Raw genomic sequence first — 18337 nt, 5'->3', positions numbered from 1 at the left:
TCCATAGTTGTCAGTCTGAGAATTAGGTTCATTCCTTCATTCACTCATTCAGCTGGGCTGAATGTACTGGGCTCAAGACTGAGCTCAACTGTAAGGGTTCCCACATTAAAGGGATCCTGGGGTCTCAACCAACTTCAAGACACAGGAACTTCTCTCTCAAGTGAGAGCCCTACCCTGGAGTGAGTTTCACCATTCAAGTTAAAAATTCCAGTGAGAACCATCAAAGGGTGGCCCCCTTTGTTGCTACTCTTCCTTCAGTGATCAGATTCCTCTAGAAATTGAAGAAAGCAGGAGAAATGGTGATGTGAGGGCCAAGAGCCTCACCGGGCTCAGCACGCCCCCTCCCCCACTACCAGATGCTTCCCAATCTCTCCAAGAGTGTGAGTGAACCAGGAGGTCAGGTTAGGACGACCCCCCAAAGTATAATAACCCTCTTCCACCAGGAAGTTATCTCGCCCACAAAATAGGAAGCATCTTAATTTGCGGCGCACAGCACCTACTGAGGACATGCATTCCTGAGATTTAAATGCTGTTCCCAAGGCAGTTAGCAACCATAAAATGGGCCACTGTTATTTGGCTGAAGCCCCCAAGCTAAATAAAAACAGGTAAGTGTCAGGGTGTAGAAGTCCACCCAAAGCTGGGAAGGCCCGTGGCTGGCACATCAACAAGACGAGGGAAAGTAAATCCTTACTCTTGCTGAGCAAAGGTATCAGGAAAATGCCTCCTGACTCCCCCTTGGCCATCCTTTGTCCTAGAAGAAAGTCAAGTCCAAGTTTATTGTAATACATTGACTGTTCAGGACCCTTCTGCCCTCACTGCCTGCACCATCCAAGGCAACCCCTTCCCCCTGTCTTGGGAGTAAGACTCCTTCTACCAGAACTCTGGAGACCTCAGGCCACCCTATGACAGGAACTGCATTTAGGAATATTGAAGCAGCTCGTGGTTTCCACTTTGTTCCCCTTTTATGGAAAAGACTACGGAATCTGGAATCAAACAAATGTGAGTCCACATCCTGGCTCTGCTGCCTATTGGTCTGTGTGAACTGAAGCACAGCTTTGACCTCGTGAAGAATCTATCCCTTAGCCCAAAAATGGGAGGACTTGGGTCACTTCCAGGACTGTGATTAATACCACATGTGAAAGCTTATGTAAAAGAGGCACCTAGTAGATGCTCAGTGAACATTAGGTTTCCTGCCCTTGTATGGAGCCCTGAGACATGTCCTGAGCTCCTGGGCCAGAGCCAGATTCTCCCCTGTCACTATGACCCCCAGGCATTGCTGCTAAACTGGTTTCAGTGTCCTTCAGTCACCTCACATTTGACACCTGCTGAAGTGCTGTTTTCCACTGGGGGAGAGGGAGGCATAGCACAGTGATAAATGTCAGCTGCTGTCATTTATCAAAGACCTATCATCTGCCAAGCACATGCAGCCCCCTCACAGACATGGTCTCTAATTGTGACAATAGACCCCCCACACACACACACACACATACAAGTAGGTCTGACCATCCCCACTTTACAGCAAAGGGAGCCAGGCTCAGAAAGCTGAAGAAAGCCTAGGGCCAGACTGGTGAGGGCGGGAGCCAGGGGTCCAACCTGGCGCTGGCTGGGGTTCTCAGATCAGATTTCCAAGGTCCACCCCAGATCCAGTGCATCTGAATCTCTGTGAACAGGACCCTGGAATCTGCATGTTAACACCTCCACTGTGATCTAATGATGGACCAGGTATAGAGGCTGGGAGGACTTCCTGGTGCTGTGGTGAAGGTGGTTGTCTGGGGATGTTCTCAACCTTAACCAAAGAGTAATATGTTAAGAGTCTAAGGGAAGTGGGAAATCTTTGAAAACAGACCAAACTTACATGTATCTGAGGTTGTCTGAAGAAACTGTTTTACTGGTTTTATTTCAAATTGCTCAAAAGGAAGCTGGCCCCATGAAGAATTCACTTTGAGTTACATCAGGGATTATGTTCAGTAAGGAGCTGGGAGCATTTGTGTCGAGGACTTTCTCTGTCTCCCTCTTTAAAGTTTTATTCTGTAAAGCAGAGCAGGCAAAAAATACTAGATGTTCCGTGGAAAATCATGGAAGACCACGGGAGATGGCTCTGTTGGCTGAATTTATGACGTGCTTGAAAACATCTGTGTTCTAAGCAAGTAACCTAAATGGCTGTGAGCAGGAAATTTAATCTGCTTTTTAGCAAATCAGTATCAGCAAAGGCAGGCAGGGTGTACAGAAACCTCACAGGTAGCCAATGGAGTGAGAAAAGGAAAGCTCAGATCTTCAGCATCCAACAGGTTTCAAGTGGCAAAAATATTCACTATTTCCAAGTAGATGTTTTATCTTTAATTTAATTGGTTGTGGTTGAATTAATAATTTGCAAGTAAAATGTACTGTCAGTTTAAGTTTATTTATATATTTCTCTCCAAATTACTAATTATATCCTGTTTCATAAAATATACAAGTGATTCTGTTAAATGGCCTTTCCCTATATGAACCTGGGCCTGCATCTCCCTGAAGAGGCATTAATGCCTGGTAGCATGTACCAGAGGGTATAACAGAAGAGTACTTTAGAGAAATTAGAAACTTCCCTAGGACTTGTTATGAAAGCTCAATTCCTTTAAAGTAATGGAAACGTCATAAATCACGCAGGTTTAGTTTTGCCAAAGGACGGTGCGAAGACTGGCTGAACCCCCGGGGCCGCTGCCAGCTCTTTAGCAATTTGTCTGGCACGGTCTCCAGGCAGGATTTAAAGGCAACCAACTGTTAGCAAGCATTGGAGTAAAGGAGGGATCTGCTCCCTGCCTTGACGGGCTGATGCCTGCAGGAGCAGGCAGGACAGCCTCACTCCAACCCAATTCCAGGGCGCTGTGGGGGGCCTTGCCGATGTGATTTAGGATCTTTAGATGGGAGATTATCCGGGAGTGTCTGCCGGCCGGAGAGGGGTGGCCCTAAACGCAATCACATGTATCCTTACAAGAAGGAGCAGAGGGGGATTTGACACACACACAGGAGAAGGCCACGTGCAGGTGGAGCAGAGACAATTGAGGATGCTGGCCTGAAGATTGGAGGGGTGTGGCCACAAGCCAAGAATGCCAGCAGCCAGCAGAACGTGGAAGAGGCACAAAGCATATTCTACCTTAGAGCCTCCCGAGGGAGCTCAGCCCAGTGATACTGATTTCCTCCTCTTGGCCTCCAGAACTGTGAGAGAATACATTTCTGTTGTTTTAAGCCACTGAGCTTGTGGTAATTGGACAGAGCACCCCTAAGAAAGTAACACGAATACACAGGATAGAAGCCAGCACACCCACCACGGGGTCTGGCAGACACACATGACTGTGGGGTGATGGTCCCTCCCAGGACTAGGATGCTGGTCACTTTGGGGCCATCTTGTATCTTCTTCTGCCAAAGACCCACAATTCTCAATACAATCTCCAAAGCCTAGTGGGCAGCCCCCGCCCCTGGGCCCGCAACCTAACAGACTGAGGCTTATTTAAAATTACGGAAACAATCTAAATCATCACAAGTGGATGAAAAGCACAATTTAGAAGTAGAATCTAGATGGTCCTTACCATCTAACTAGCTCCATTACCCCATTTTACAGATGCGGAAACTGGGGCCCAGAGGAGTTAGTGGGCTAGTCACAAACCAATCTAAACTAGAACATCTAAAACACATTCTCTAGACAAACCTATGGTTACCAGGGGATAAAGGGGGTGGGAAGGGATAAATAGGAATTCGAAAATTGCACCCCTTTGGGGGTGATGGAAATGTTAGCCATCTTGATTGTGGTAGTGGTTTAATTGGTGTATACATCTATAAAAATTCATCAAAGTGTACGTTTGAAATATGTGTAGTTTACTATACAGAAACCATACCACAATAAAGGTGTTAAAAAATTAAAAATTAAACATATTCTGTAAAATGGTGCAAACCCTGAAAGTATCTCCTATCCCGTGGCCAACATTAACTGACAAAGCAAAAAGTATGTTTAGGAACCATTGCTTCTGGTGTATGGCGTATTAACTCGACAGTTAACCGTGTTCTGCCTTGTCCACGTTGCTGTCATTCTGAACTGTCTTTTAAATGTTTTGTTGTTATTTAATCTTTGGTTTGTTTATTGGCTCATTCCTCCATCCAGATTGTACAGTCCTTTAGGGCAGACAGATTTCATCCTCCACAGAAACTAGCCCAGGACTTTGCTCACAACTAGTGTTCAATAAACATTTATTTAATTTTCGTCCTGGAGAGCCTACTGGCTATTTTGTAAGCCCCAGTGTAATTCCATTTTCTTACAGGTGAGACCACAAAAGCTGATCACAGCTCATCAGTTCCAGGGACAACTGCACAGCCGGTCACCCTGATGCAGGTACCGGGGACCACCATGGTCGGAGCCACCCACACCACATTGCCAAAGCCATCCCCATCTGCAGGCTCCACCAGCAGCAGCCTCAGACCACAGCCTGTGGGCCAGAGAAGCCGGGAGCTGGGTCAGTAGGAAGACTGTGTTTTGCCATGTGCTAGAAAAGAGGGAAATTGGGCTTTTAGAGTTAATAGCTCTGTCTGAATGCCTGCGTGTAGTGTCCATGTCCCACCTTTTTAGCTGGGTTGGGGGAGAGCACCTGAGACCCAGGAGAGGGGTATGTGCTGTGTCCTCCCAGATTCCACGGGTAAACTTGAGCCCAGTAATGATTCCAGACCAAGCTAAGGGCTGAGCAAACTGTGTTGAAGGGGCTTAATGCAGATTTGAAAATAGACCTTCTGTTAATTGTACTTTGGAAGGTAGGCTATTATGTGAAATTTGCCCACTGCAAAATCCCCAGTTCTCCGAAAGCTGGGTTGAAGGGATCATATGTAAACACCGCTGGGTTTTGTTTTGTTTTAAGGGACAAATTGAATACTCCTGAAAGTCTTCAAATAAACAAACAAAACAAAAAGAATCCCTCTAGGAAAAGCCAGATAGCTGAAGTTTTTATTCCTTTGCTAACTGCTTTTTGTCTTACCACTTGTATCCACAAATCAGGTTTTAGGTTTTGCCAAAATCCAGTTTATGGAATTCATCTCAGTATTACATGAAACACGACCTTAGGAGCTCATGCGATCATGCAGATACCAGTTCTACACAGGCTCTTTCTATGTTAGGCATCCTGGGCACTGAGTGCCCGTCTCATTTCGAAAGGCCCCCTGGCCAGGGGGCGGGCAGTTCCTCAGCCAGAGCGGCACTATTGTCTCAGCTAGTTTTTCTAACTAGTTCCTGCCTCCAGCTCCTTTTTTCTTCTAGGAGGAAGTATCCAGGACTCATTCTTTTCAGCCTGATCTCCAGCTTCCAAACATCACTGCCACCTAGCTTGGCCCTGCCCCGCTTCCACATCAGCACCCAGCTCTCTAGTCACCTTTCTCTTTCACAAACAGAAACAAGCACTTGCAGCGTGCTAGACACTCTTCTAAGCACCCCACAGATACGAGCCTATTCGATCCTCAGAACAACCCTGTAAACTAGATACATTACTTCTAATCTGACTAATTCATTGTCTTGAGGAGGAAACCAAGGAGTAGGTCGGTGAGGAAACTGGCCCCGAGTCCCGCAGCTGGGAGGGGGCAGAGCTGGGATGCAAGCCCAGCAGCCCGGCTCTCCGGTGGCGCCCCTCGTAGGAGGGCACCCCGGCTGTGAACGAACACCCCGGGCACTGACGATGCAGGCGCCTGACCTGCCTTGACATGGACGGGGTGGCAAGGACAGAGGGTCTTAGACACAGCCGACTTTGCTGTAATCCGTAACAGACAGTAACAGAACGCACCGCCCATTCTCTCCCTGGGCCGGGGGCCCTGCATGCATTCTTTTATTTAATCTTCCCAACAACTCTATGATGTTGGGACAATTATAATTCCATCTGATGAACGACTCCTGGAAGAACTATACTATAAATTCCCCAAATAAAAATACCATAAAAATAATTCCTGAAATATATTAGGCACTCCCCCACCATCTTGATTCTTTCAAAGACTTCTGAGTAGCTGAACGAGTTGTTTGCTCCTGGTGTCTCCTTAGAGGATGTCCATTTTTACATAACACATATAATTAAGACTGGGGCGTATTTATTTGGCTACACTGGGAGCTTGGAAATCCTGTTACAAGTTGGGTCTGTGCTTATGGAAAACCTCAAGCAACTTGAAGCAGTGGCTCCCAGCCTGGCAAAGCTTCCTTATTCCTGGCTTGGGGACAGGAGCTTTGGGCAGCAGCCTCCCAGCCCTTCAGTGCTCCCTCTTCATCCTGGTCCAGCACCCGCGTCCGCGCTGCCCTGCAGACGGCTAGGCAAATATTCAGGGCAGGAGCCCCATGCAGCCTGGGCCGTGATTGCTAAGAAAGGAGCCAAAGTGGGGAGGGCGGAAGGGAGAGAGGACTTTTTAAAACATGGAGGGCCTACTCAAAGGATTTTCTGTAGGAATGAAGAGGAGTGAAGACTGATGTTTCAATGCCTATGTCTTTTTTTAAACCACAGCATTATTAAGATACTGTCGCCTACCATACAATTCATCCATTGAAAGTGTACCAGTCAATGGTTTCTACTATACTCACACAGTTGTGTAACCATCACCACAGTCAGTTCTAGAACATTTTCATAACCCCGAGAAGACACCCCACACCCACTGACAGTCACTCACCATGACCCCCAAATCCCTCCCTCCCCTAGGTCCAGAAAACCTCCAGTCTACTTTCATGAATGCCTATCTTAATGCATGACTATAAGAAACCAAGTTTACTTCTTTTTTCTTTTGTTTTGGGGAGAAGGTAATTAGGTTCACTTATTTATTTTTAATGGAGGTACTAGGGATTGGACCCAGGACCTCATGCACGCTAGGCACATTCTCTACCACTGATCTATACCCTCCCCCTAATGCATGACTACAATTATTTGCTGTGATATTTTAGCCCAACTATATTAAATAATATTTGCTATATAGATAACTTCACTGTTTCTTCAAATGAGCTGAAAATATTCTGTTAATTATGAGAGAGCAACTCTCCTGCTGATGGACAAGTAAGTTGCCATGGTTGCATTTATTAAGTGTTTTTTTCTTTCATATATGTGACTGTAGTCAGAAGATCCTAGAAGTGGTTGTCAAGGGGTGTTTGAGCAAAATCTAATTTGTTTATTCATTCAGAAAGTATTTATTGAGTGCCCACTATGTGTCAGGCACCATTCTAGAAGGGTCTTGGGCTACATCAGTGAACACAGCCCACCAAGATCCCTGCAGCCAGACACCTGAGACATGAGAATCAGACCCGGAACAACCTGCATTTGGGGGTCAGAGTCATCTTTGTTCCACAGTAAGGTAGAGAGCTGCCTTCCAGATAGGACACAGAAACTTGGAGGGGGTCCAGTAAGTAGAAACTCTGTAGCAGGAAAAGACAGAGTCTCTCCCAGCCCATGAAGAAGAGCTGATATAGGAGGAAAGACCCAAAGAAAGATGAGGCCGGACCCCAAGGCTACGTGATGACCCCTTAACTGACCCATGAATGGGCAAATGTGACAGGACAGAGAGGAACAAGGAACAAGACTGGGGCTCGGGAAGCCAAGAGCCGGAGAGATGGAGACCCACCCCTGATCCCGGGGCAGGGGCAAGGCTGTTCTTCACAGGAGAGGCCAAGGATGATGCTGGTACCCACACGAGCCAGGCAGTCCCAGTGCTGTGTCCCAGGGCCAGAGGAAGCAGCCTGGAGAACCAGATCCATTAGTTATGCTGAGGAAAGAGTTCTGGAAAAGATGGAGAATCCCTCAGGCCCAGATGAACCTACCACAAGCTTGGAAGGTGGAGTGGCTTCACCTGGCATCGTTTTCCTGGCCTGGTTCATCTGAAGAAGTGCATGGTTACCTCAGCTGATCTACCATAGCATCGAATATGTCCACCAGGAAAAGTTAACCAGGGAGGGGGCAGCAGAGCCCCACCTAGTGGCAAGGCTTGGTGACGCACCTTTCTCCTCCACTGTGCCCTCTGACCAAGGGCAGCTCACCTGGGATAGGAAGGAACCAGCGTCTATAACTGCCCATCCCTTCCACATGCAGTTTCCCGTCTCACCAACATGTCACATCTCTGAAAGTTTATCTTCTTTAAGGTGTCGGGAGAAGGTTTTTTTCTTAAAATCCAGTCTTATAGAATAGTAAGACAAATATTCCAAAAGAAAAATGGATCAAGGCCATGACCAGGCAGGCCACAGTGGAGAACTGTAAACAGCCCATAAACATAACAAGAGGCGTCCAACTTCACCAGGATCCAAATAAATGCAAAGTAAACAAGAAGATGTCATCATTCACCAATTCACACTGGAAATGGGTAAAACACAGTTTCGGCAAGAGTATGGAGAAGTGATTCAGCTCCCGCACTTACAGGAATAGATTCTAAGGTAAGTATCAGCCAGAGTCAAAAGAAGCCTGGACAGATGCTGTTCTTGATAAAAATTAATGGAGATGACTTAATTGTCCATCATCAGAATGGTGAAAGAAGTTAATACATGACTACTGAAATACATGCTCTTACTGACAGCGGAAGCCTGGTCTGTGACAGGCTGTTAAGTCAAAGCAGGCTACAAAACAGCACGGGCGCCAGTCTCATGTTCTGTAACTATGTTTTGCACATGAGAACGTGCACGTAGGAAAAGGGATACAACACTATAGACCAAAATTGTAAACCAGGAACTGCTGGAGAGAGGAATTGCCAGTGATTCCTTACTATCTACGGTGTATATTTGGACAGTGAGCATGTGTCAGCTTTATAATTCCAGCGAAAACAAAGCTATTTTGAGTTTGTGTCCAAAGAATTAGGACAAAGACAAAGGGAATGAAAAGTTATAGCAGACAGATTTGGTTCTATGAAAAACTGAGCATTTTCCCATGATCTCTTGTCTCTTCCCTTCCATGAAACTTGGTTCTTTCCCTCAGCTGGTTTTTATGTGGTCCCCTTCCCCCACAAAATGGACTTTGCATCTCTCTTTCCAGAATCTCCCACCTCCCTCCTCCCTTTTAAAACCTTGCTTCAGAAAGAATTGCCCAATAAATAATGAATGCTGAAGTGTATTTGATTTTTCCACAGAGTGGTTCAGGATAACCCATTGTGTAGCCTTAAAAATGACTAAAAGCTAATGTTATTTGCATCAATACCGTGTTAATGCAGTTTAAGCAAATTGCTAAACGTTAAGTGACATTTCTACTGAAGAATTACCTGAACCGCCTCAGGAGTGGCACAGCTGAGGACAATTACTCTAAGAATAATGAAGTCTAAAGAAATATGGCACTTTAGTAAGATGCTTGCTCTGACAATTGTGAAATCAAGGTTTACTATTACCCAGAATTGTCAGTCAGTGTTTTGAGTTAAATCCATTTTTTTTCCCCCATTTCAACACCTCCTCCAGGGCAGGTTCAGACCACCCAAGGACAAAGCATTACCTTGGTTCTGACCTTGGTAAAGTCTTGCTAGGACGGATCATGGAATAAATGAGAACAGTTAGATTAAAATTCATGCCCTGACCAGTCAAGTGTTATTGCAGATCTCTGGTCCACCACCACCTACACTAACAGCCAAAATAGCCCCCTGCGCTAATCCAGGTAAGAACCTGAACTCACCTTTGCAGCTGCTGATGAAGGTGAAGCTTGTTTGCATGGGGTCTGTCTTTCTAAGCCTGTCATTTGACTCAGATTTGGACAGAAAGCATTAAACCAGATATGCCAACAAAGGAGACTGCTCAAGGGCCCAACTTGTAAGGAAAGTAAATAAGCAAAGCCTTCAGGACCGCCATTCCCTCGAGGCAATTCTGGGGGGGCTGTGATAGAAATTCCTAAGGGTTCGGTAGCTGGGCTGTTACAAACCTGAAAAGGGATACTCTCCGGGGGTTTAGACCTGCGAAACCAGGGCAAAAGAAAGAGAGACGTTTTTATCATTTCCCAGGAAAGGGCAGAGCCAGTCTTACTCAACTGCTTCTGTGACGTGGGGACTAGAAACACGTTCTCTCTCCTCCAGGAAGCCTCCTGTGAATTAGGACACTCCCTGGCTCCCCTTTCTTCCTTCTATGATCCCTTAAAGGTTTGGCCCAGGAATGGGGAATGCAGAGTGATGAAACTAGTTCTCTTCTCTGAGAAGCTGTTGAGGCCTGCAGAGACGAGAAAGGAAAACCCGGCGTGGTTAGATGCTTTCCACAGACCGTGCTCGGGGCCGGGGCCAGGAGCGGGCAGACTTGAGACATAGCCTCCCTTGCAGCCCTGGGGCTCCAGGAAGGAGAAGAGTTCAGGTCCTTCTCTTGCTGGGGGATACCTGATTGTCCTCCACGTGTTGAAAGATTCCTAGACTGTAGGGTGTGTTTTGCTTTGATACCAGATGGGAGCAGGCGTTCTGCGGGGTCCCCTGGGCAGGGCTGAAAGCTTCTGTGGATTCACAGCTGCACCTTTGCCAACAGACACGCTGGTGCTCAGGATAAAGGGCTTAAGATTCAGATTGCTGGGCAGGCCAAGGACTCCAAGGCCATTATAGGCCTTAACAGGCCCGTGGGACCGCTGAGACAGCCAAGCACGGGGACTGCTCCCTCTCGTGCCCTTGGCCAGGATCTTTGCCTCCCCTGCAGGCCTCACAGTACAGCTAACCACAGAGAGCTCGGCCGACTTCCAAGCAACATCTGAACTGGGGGCACCTTCATCTGAGGGCAAAATAAGGGAAGAAAGCAGGTTGCTGATTGCATGTAAGTCAGCTGACCTTGCGTAATCCCCTCCGGGTACCCAGAGGCAGCGGTCTCTGGAGCTGCTTACCAGACACCTGGCTGGGCTGCCCGCTGCTTGCCGTCCCTGCTCTGCACTCACACACGCCTCCGCGCACACTGCTGGCCTCCGCAGCTCACCTCCAGGTTGGGCCAAGTTGTCTTAACCTCTGGTGAACATCTCTTTGCTCTCTCTCTCTCCTCTGTGTGTCACAGAGAAGGTCTCTGCCAGTCTGGACGCTCAGGGACTCTCAGGGACTTGGGTCTGCTAGAGAGACCCCCAGCTGGGCATCCCGGGACCCACCTCTGGGACAAAGCGCAAATACCACCCAGGCACCCACGCGAATCAGGCGTGGTCTGGGGGTGATGGAAACCAGGCCTGTACCTGATCTCTGGCTCCTGTTTTTCCCTGCCTAACAACCTGAGGCTGTTTTAGCATTTGATCCCCTTCCCTTTTTATCACCTTTTATCATCGTCCTGCCTCCGGGTCTCTAGCTCTAGTGTCCCTTTCTTCTGCATCCTCTTCACGCTGCCAATGATTACCACTATCTCATTGACCACACAGACACTCCCAGCTCCTTTTCTGCCCTTATATCCTACCCATTTCTGCTGCCCCTCACCATCACCATCACCCCTGCAGCTTTGCTCTGAGCACCTCAGACACTCCCACGAACCCCAGAGTGTCCCCGCCTTGGAGCCTTGCCTGGCCCCAGGCGCTCAGACCTGGACGAGTCACGAAGCCCCGTGATGGTTCCTGCAGGTGGGGAGCCTGGCACACAGGCAGTCAGGCAGGTCAGAGCACAGGGCTTCTTAGCTACCCTTCAACTGGCTCTCCCTTCAGATAGTCATGTGTATCAGGGGAGTCGCCCAGCTCCTCAGCTAGAATATCGTCAGCTCACAGAGTTGGAAAGAATTGTATGAAGTGCTTCCAGTCTAACTTCCCTCCAAAGAAAATGAACCCCAGTCCCTTATCACATGCCAGATGGAGGCTTTTGTCCCGCGTGGGATAACTTCGCGGGAGTAGTGCGGGGATTCTCAAACCCATTGTTGACATAAAAATCTAGAACTTCAGCCCGTTGATCCTAATTTGTCTAAACTAGTACTTCTCAAAGTGTGGTCCGAGGACCCTGCTTTCAAGGATTCTGTGAGGTCCTCTCTTCTCCACCTCCATAACTGTGTGAGGCCAGATTTTCTTCACATACTTCGACAAAAACACATTTCACCACTGACTGAGGGAACTGACGTCTGATTCAAGCTGTCTTCTCAGTTCTTCGAATTCTTTTGTTTTAGAAAACAGTTCTTTTTCTTAAAAAAAAATGATAAAATAGGTCTATTGTTATTTTAAAGTGAATGAATAAGGCATTAGATTGATAGCTAATATTCTGTTTCAAACAAAAGGATGCACAAATTTCTGATACAAGAAAAATCAGTAGATACAACCAACACAAACAAAGGCTCTTTGGCATCTTCATTGTTTTCTAAGAGCATAAATTTGAGAGTCTTTCAATTATATGAACGTATCCTTCATGTCCTCCTTCATGTCTCACCTTTTCTGGGGAAATTCCTCCAGTTTCTCCAACAGGTCCCCCTCTAGCTACACCACAGCTGTCAGCGACTCAGCACAGGGCACCCAGAGAAGGACACGGAGCCTCAAGGGCTGAGCCAGGGAACTGCCTCTCTCGTCCTAAATTCTCTGCTGCTGTGAAAACATCTCAAGTTCCATTTGGGGGAAGCTCTGTCTCACTATCAGCTCATCTTCTACTGAACAAGACAATCACTCAAGTTCCCAGGGCTTTTTTTTTTTCACTCTTGTGTTTCTACGGAAGCATGTCACCCCAATCCTGTCTTGGTGCAACTAAGTGTTTGAACTCAGCTTAGAATGTCACAGTTATCTCTATCACATTCTCCCTTAGTGTAGTCCACAGCAGTCTTCCTGAATCTTAATTCAGCACTGAATGCATTCACTGTCTGTCATCCGCAAAATTGATTAACATGCCACCTGCCTGCATTCCAGCCACTGATAAAAACATATCACGTTGGGACTGAACTTCATAAGCCCCACCCAATACCCCATCTGTGTGGAGGGCAATCCACAAACAGACACAAGCAGCTACGTACAGACCTAATGAAGTTATCAGCCTCAGTATTTTCATCCTCTCCTGCACAGGACTTCGAACTTACGACCCATGAGAGATTTTTGCTGCCCTCTCCCACTGTGCCCTCCGGCCACAGATGTAATCTGGCACACCTCCTGTTGAAGCCACCACCTCCACTGCAGGGGAACTTCTTTAATTAGAAGGCGTACTCTATGTTAGACGCTGTGCTATGTGTTGGAACTACAAAGATGACTCGGGTATTTTCAGATTCTAGAACTCTGCTGCCAAACGCCTGCCTTAGTGGGTACCACGCCCTCTGCTTCCAGAGTAGTCAGTGATGCTACTGCCTCCTTGGGTCCCCACAACCAGACCCCGCCCATCCTACTGGGCCCTCTGATCCTGGATGGAAGCCCCCGGCGCTGTGCTGCTGATGATTTAGGTTAGGACTCGGTGGCTTTTCCTCGGAACCATCCTTTTGCTGTCTGGCTTCACGGGACCTTGAGCTCTGTTTGATCAGATAAGCTTCACCGGCCTGGAAACCTAACCATGGAGTTGATGTTGCTTCCAGGAGAAGAGGCTGCCAGGTCCCAAACAGAGATCTCACACAGCTTTGGAGGGTAATCCATCTGTCAGCGCGGGACTGTGGATGCTTCTCCGGGGTGACTGCGGTGCCCAGGACCTTCTCTGACAGCCCTCGTGCGACGGGCTGCGGGCGCGGCGACCCCTTCGGCACAGCAGCAGCCGCTCCCCGCGCGCCCCCGACTCGCTGCAGCAGGAGGAGGTGCTCCCCGGGACGTGCGCAGCCCTCGGCGCGAAGCCAGGCCCGCGGACGGCAGGTGCGCCGAGCCCCCCGGCTCCAGAGGCCTGCTGCCTGTCAGACGGCCGCCGCCTCCTAAAAGCTGCACCAGAGTCACTGGGGAGAAACCAGAGGACCGAAGGGCCACCTGCGCTTCCGCCCCATAAAACTGGAAAGCCCTAAGGGCCACGCGTCCCGGCTCCCGCTTAGGTCTGGGGCTGGTGACTTCCAGATGTGCAGGGAACAGAAGCCAGAACCATTGCTCGGATCCTAGAGCAGAGATGGTCTGGGCCCTCACGCGGAGCGCGCCTTACCAGGGAATGTTCCAGGCCTAGCTTTGCCATGACCTCACCCCGGCCCCTGAGCCGCGGCAGAAGTGACAATGACGCCCCCTTGCGATAAACAGATGGTGGTTACCTGCAGGCTCTGCTGCCTGCCAGCCTGGGCTTAACATTCAGCCCTGCCACTCCCCGTGCTTCAGTCTCCTCACCTGTGAGGTGGGAGCACACCTGCACCTCACAGGGTCACTGTGACTGAATACCGGCAAGGTGCTTGGTCAGCGCCTGACACTGCGCTCACTGCTCTTGGGAACTGTTAATGGTTTCAGATGTTCACCCTGGAAATCGTTCAGAACCAATACCTCTCTTAGACACAGACTGTTTCTATAACATGACCCAGCCAGGACCGTCACAAAAATAATTCCTTGTTTTTTTATGGGCGCCTCTTACATTTTTCAGAGTGATTTTATACACGAGGTAAATCCTTCGTGTGAGGCAGGGCAGGACAAGTCCTTACGACCTCGGCTTCCCACAGGAGAAGACTGGAGATCAGAGAAAACAGCAAGCCCCCTAGACTCAGATTGGGTCTCCTGACTTCTTTCTACGCCACACCACACCATTACTCCCTGACACCAGAATACAAATGTTCTCACCAATCTACTTCTCATTACTACCAAATCCCAAAGCACCAAGTCTGAGCTGGCCCAGTGTTGTTTTTTTTTTTTTTTCCAGCCTTCAGCTTTTGGATGAAAGTGATTTGGTTCAAACTTGTCCCAAACAAGTGAAAGGGGCACTAACAGAAGGATACGTCTCCTGGACAGGAGTAAGAGGCTTGGAATTCTCTCATGTCAGAGAACTCTTTATCTCCTACTGAAGTAACAGAGCACCCAGCATTCTCATCCTACCTCACACTCAAGGGCAAAAACTGAGATGTCACCAGCACTTTTTTTTTTTTAGGAAAAGGGCAAAGTACATGTCTTTACCAGTAGGTGGCAATAGAGTAATGAGGCGAAAGAAGCTAAAGGTTTAAACATATGAATCATAAATATTTTGAACTTGGAGTTCATCCCACCCAAACTGCTAATGTTACTCAAAAAGAAATTAAGGTTCGCAGAGGGCATGTGACTTGTTCAAGGTCCTACTCCTGGTTAATGGTTGAACCAAATTAAACTCAGTTCTCATCATTACACCAGAACATCTTTCAAAATAGCCTGGCATCTTTTAATCATGTGCAGGAAAATATCACTTCCTTTGAGTGTGTTAATAATTGCAGCATGCAGGAGAGCTGATGGCCTTTAAGAAATGAAACAGTTGGTTACACTCTCAGCCTGAGAGCTAAAGGCAACGGGTGGCAGTGGGTAATGAGGAAGGGAGAGAAACAGACTTTTTGTGTCTTTATGAGGTTTCCTAACATGTCTGTGCTGCCTCTGAGCGCCTCCCAGATGTAATTCTCCCAAAGAGATCAGGGACTGTTGGGCAAGAACCTCCCCTTCCCGACCACCCCTTCCACTGTATCAGCACCAGTTGGGGGCGGGGGGCGTTAAACAGAATGCCAGGTGCCGTTTTGCTCCATTCTGCTTGAGGTGAAAAGGAGAAACTCAGGAAATGAGTGGACTGGCTGCTCCCTGAAGGGGCCACATTTGTCCTGTGTGGTTCCAAGAAAAGAAACACAAACAGATAGTGAGACAGATGTACCCAGAATGATACTGGCCACATTTTGGGTGCTTACTAAGTATGATGGATGGGTGGATGGAAGGATGGATGGATGCACAAAGATTTCAGCTCAATCCAATGAAAAGTTTTCTCACAGTCTCAATAATCCAAGAAGAAGTTCTCTGCTTTGGTTGGGAATGTAATGAGTTTCCTATCTCTGGAGGTATTCAACACCAGCCAACCACTCACTTGGTAGGGATGTTATAGAAGCAGGCTGAGGGGTTTGGTTCAGATTGCATGAGCTTTTAGGTCCCTTTGAATCCCAGGATTCCTATTATTCCATGATTCTCGGTGCATAGCGAACAGAAGGAAAGAGTAAAGATGTTTTTGTCTTCGGCTTTAAGAGCTTTAAATGAGAAAATCCCGCAGATTTCAGGTTGCTTCATCCCAAAGGCTGGTCTCATGCTTCTTTACTGAGCTTTCTGCCACAATTAGAAAACATTATCATTCTGACAATTCACCTGAGAGCTTCTTGTGGTTTCATCTAAGTAATAAGTTTGTTTCTTTTTAATTTTGACAAGCAGGGGAGCCTGACTTGTGGAAACCTGGATCAGTCCTTCTAGATGCAGGTAATTATACAGCCCGACCTCCTGGCCGTGACTGGATCAAGATTCCTAGGATTACAGAACTAGGAGGGTCTAATTATCCAGCTGGTGGCACAGAGGCCAAGCTCAGCTGCAGAAGCCTTTCCAACAGTGTCCCCTCCGACGTCAGCATCTGGTGACCATGCAAAGGGCACACTGAAGCTCCCACAGGGAGGCTTGGGCCAGGGACAACACTGGATCACAAAGGGGAAAGGAAACATGAAGACAAAAAGGCAGAAGGGAGTGAGTTCCCAGCCCTCAAAATGAGTTAGACTTTCACTCCACCTGGGAGCACACTTTGATTTCCTTCTATTTATTCTTCCTCTTTGCAAGTGGGATGCAGGTTTCCCCTTCACGTGAATGAGTGTTGCTCCACATTTACTGCATTTAGTGTTTGAAACTCCAGGGCAGATTTTGCTGGGGCGGTGGGGAATGCGAGGTAGAAAAGAGGACCTGGGACTCGACCTGCATTTCTTCACCTCTGGGGGCTCTTGGCCAAGAAATGCCATTAGACACCCAAAGTGAAACTTTTTAAATGATGTGAGGAAGTAGGATGAGCAAGCTGACCTTTAATGGGAAGATGAAATCATGTGCTTTGCAAATTGGAAAAACTAACAAGCCAGGAGAAAGGTTACTGCAGCCAAGAGTGAGCAGAGTGCCCAGCGCCTTCCTCCACTGGGGGAGACTCTTGAGCGGGCGTCGCTCAGCGTCCCAGGAACAGGGAGACCTACTTCCGGTGCTGCAAGTTTCCCTCTGCCTGAGAAACTCATTGGCCTGACCAAGCCTAAAAAGACTCTTATTAATTGTCTTTATTTCTTTATATATTTGTGAACCCAGCTCCCAGGTAAACAGCTCTAAAGAAAATCCCTGAGGCTGAAAATCAACGCCTCCCCCCAACCCCAGCCTCTCCAAGAACTAAACCCTTTTGCTTTTGTACTCTGGTCTCAGCCTGCTGGAGGGGAAGGGTTGCATATCAGATCCTCTTATTTGTTTGAGTTGCTTGTGTCTCATCTCTTCCCCTCCAGTCTACACTCAGCCCCCATTAGACTGTCCTCTCCTCTCACTCATCTTTGTTCATCAACTCAATCACCAAAGGCTGACTGAGGATCGACATGGAGGAGGCACAGGAAAGGTTTATGTGCTGAGTGAGACACATGCCCTGACCTCGAGTTTTCAGAATTTCACAGAGGAACCATTCACACTAACAAAGTGCTTAATCCTCTCAGATAAGGAAATTAAGGCTCAGACAGAATCAGTTAACTGGCAGTAGGGGACAGCTCTCGATCCGCCTGACTTCAGATTGCCCCCAAGCACCCGGGCAAGCAAGCGAGCTGTGTCTCTAGTATCCTGTCAGTAAATATTCACGCATTCTTGTCTCTTAAGATGGGACAGAGTGGAGAAGAGCAGTTAGACACAAGCCAGCCCCTTGAGCTGAGTGTCCCCATCCCTGGGGTGAGGCCAGATGCTTCCTGTTCTTGTAAGTCACTGAAAGTTTTACTGTTCTTTCCAGGATTTGTTCCAAAAGAAGAATTAAGCACACAGTCTTTGGAACCAGTGTCCCAGGGAGATCCAAGTAAGTTAACTGACAACTAGAAACCCACAGTGGCTTTGACATCTGATCTGCCCTCTCTGCCTTCTACCCACTCGCTCCCATCCAAACCCGCCTCTCTCCTACCCCAGGTCTCTTTATCTCCTCTCTTCTGTCACTTTGTTCTAAGGGGAAAGGGAAGCTTTTGAAGGATTTAAACTACTGTTGTGCAAGAGGGGAAGAGGATCAGATGTTTAAAACATCACTATGGCAACAGGGGTGGGTGGTGTGGGGAGACAAAGGCGGATGAGAGGAGACTGGCTGGCCAGCGAGGACGGTGGTCTGTGGAGATGATGGTAGACAGAGCTCAGCGTGGGAAGTAGAGATGGAGAGAAATGGGCAAATTCAAGAGATAGAAAAGGAAGAATCTAGAGGGTTGGGGGTGGAAGTGTGAGACAGAGAGCAGTTAGAGATGCTGTGAGCAACTTGGGTAAATGGTGCTGCCATGAGGACCACTGGAGATGGGGCAGGCTGGGGCAGGAGAGCGTCTGTCTATCACCTTCTGTAAGGCATTCGGTCTAGCAGAGGGTTAACTACCAAGATCTGACAT

The 18337-nt window shown here is 48.0% G+C and overlaps 1 protein-coding gene across 2 annotated transcripts in view; it reads left to right on the top strand.

Moving 5' to 3' along the window:
* The window catches only part of VIT (vitrin), a 91536-nt gene that overhangs the window by 54320 nt on the left and 18879 nt on the right, over nucleotides 1-18337 (top strand). The window contains exons 7-9 of one of the 2 annotated variants that reach the window (XM_072937930.1): nucleotides 4290-4481; nucleotides 16140-16184; nucleotides 17710-17772. In XM_072937930.1, coding sequence (XP_072794031.1) covers nucleotides 4290-4481; nucleotides 16140-16184; nucleotides 17710-17772 — 300 coding nt within the window. Of the gene's footprint in view, nucleotides 1-4289; nucleotides 4482-16136; nucleotides 16185-17709; nucleotides 17773-18337 lie in introns of both variants that reach the window. The other variant, XM_072937928.1, reaches the window with a different exon arrangement.

The sequence above is a fragment of the Vicugna pacos genome, chromosome 15 (genome assembly GCF_048564905.1).
Source record: "Vicugna pacos chromosome 15, VicPac4, whole genome shotgun sequence".
In the NCBI taxonomy this organism is placed as follows: Eukaryota; Metazoa; Chordata; class Mammalia; order Artiodactyla; family Camelidae; genus Vicugna; species Vicugna pacos.
Note: the sequence above shows the minus strand (reverse complement) of the source record. Positions and strands in the feature narration are given on the sequence as shown.